This window comes from Sinohyriopsis cumingii, chromosome 19, assembly GCF_028554795.1.
Source record: "Sinohyriopsis cumingii isolate HCF-2022 chromosome 19, ASM2855479v2, whole genome shotgun sequence".
Lineage (NCBI taxonomy): Eukaryota > Metazoa > Mollusca > Bivalvia > Unionida > Unionidae > Sinohyriopsis > Sinohyriopsis cumingii.
Window position 1 is genome coordinate 29705207 of NC_142979.1, and position 1202 is coordinate 29706408.

Here is a 1202-nt window from a genome sequence, read left to right on the forward strand (position 1 = left end):
TTTATCACTATTCTTTCTTACAGGGACTAAACGATACGCCACGATAGGTACGTACAGTCGAATTCTTTAGAGTTAAACTATAACTTTAGAGCTGTCTTTTTCATATATACTAACAACTGGACACTTATGAAGAAAGAGGGCAACACAATGCCTTTCTTGGCTCTGGAATGCAAGAACGAAAACTTACATACATACATACATACATACATACATACATACATACATACATACATACACACATACTGACAGGCATTCAAACATGCAAGCAGATAGAAAACTGGCTAATATTAATGTCTTGTAAGATGATTTTTATTGGAGTGATGTTAGGTTATATATCTTTAAAAGAAAGCTGTTAACCTTTTATTATAATCAACGAATATTCATATAATAGGAGGAACAGGCGGTGGCATGGGTAGTGGAATGCCAATGTCATTGATGGGTGGTGGAGGAATGGGCGGAATGCCCCGGGTAATGGGAGGTGAGATGATGCCCATGATGTCAATGATGAGAGGCGGGATGGGCGCAATGGGTGAAATGGGTGGTATGATGATGCCAATGATGAAGGGAGGAATGGGAGGCATGATGATGCCAATGATGGGCGGTGGTATGACAGAAATGCCAATGATGGGTGGAGGCATGCCAATGATGGGAGGTCAAATGCCAATGATGGGAGGTCAAATGCCAATGATGATGGGATCAGCGGGTGAAATGCCAGCAATGGGCGGAGCTGGTGGAATGCTCACAATGGGTGGGGCTGGTGGAATGGCAATGATGGGTGGAGCAGGTGGTCGCAAAGGTAATTAAATAAATTTTAAAAGATGAAGAAAAATTAAATAGATGAATAAATAAATTACGAAATAAATAACGGTTAAAATGGGAACCACGGAATTATTGTGCCGTTAATACCATGGGAACATTGTACCGTGATCAAGTAATGTAAGCAAAGGAAAATGCTCTTCTGATGTTTAGACGTTGTGCTCATAGTTTATTTTGATAAAGATAATTAAATGTAAAATCGAATCTTGAGCTAATTACCTCTAGGCTCATAACAGCTGTTTTAGCAGGGAAAGTACAAATACTGATGTAAAGGCATCTCACAACCTCTTGGAAATTTTATCTCTGTTGAGTAGAAATTATTTTGTAAATTCCTTAAATCACATTCCATGTATGGACCCTATTGGAGTGATCATATTGTAAGATCG

General features: G+C 39.1%; 1 protein-coding gene across 1 annotated transcript; it reads left to right on the forward strand.

The window, feature by feature from the left end:
• Positions 1-804, forward strand: LOC149775355 (uncharacterized). Its single transcript, XM_089943472.1, has 2 exons — positions 1-47; positions 392-804. Exon 2 carries the CDS (start codon positions 409-411, stop codon positions 802-804), a length of 396 nt encoding a protein of 131 aa, XP_089799598.1. The 5' UTR covers positions 1-47; positions 392-408.
• Positions 805-1202: the final 398 nt, after the last annotated feature.

Coding starts and splice junctions, on each gene's coding strand:
- LOC149775355 (XM_089943472.1), top strand. CDS start 409: ATGGGTAGTGGAATGCCAATGTCATTGATGGGTGGTGGAGGAATGGGC.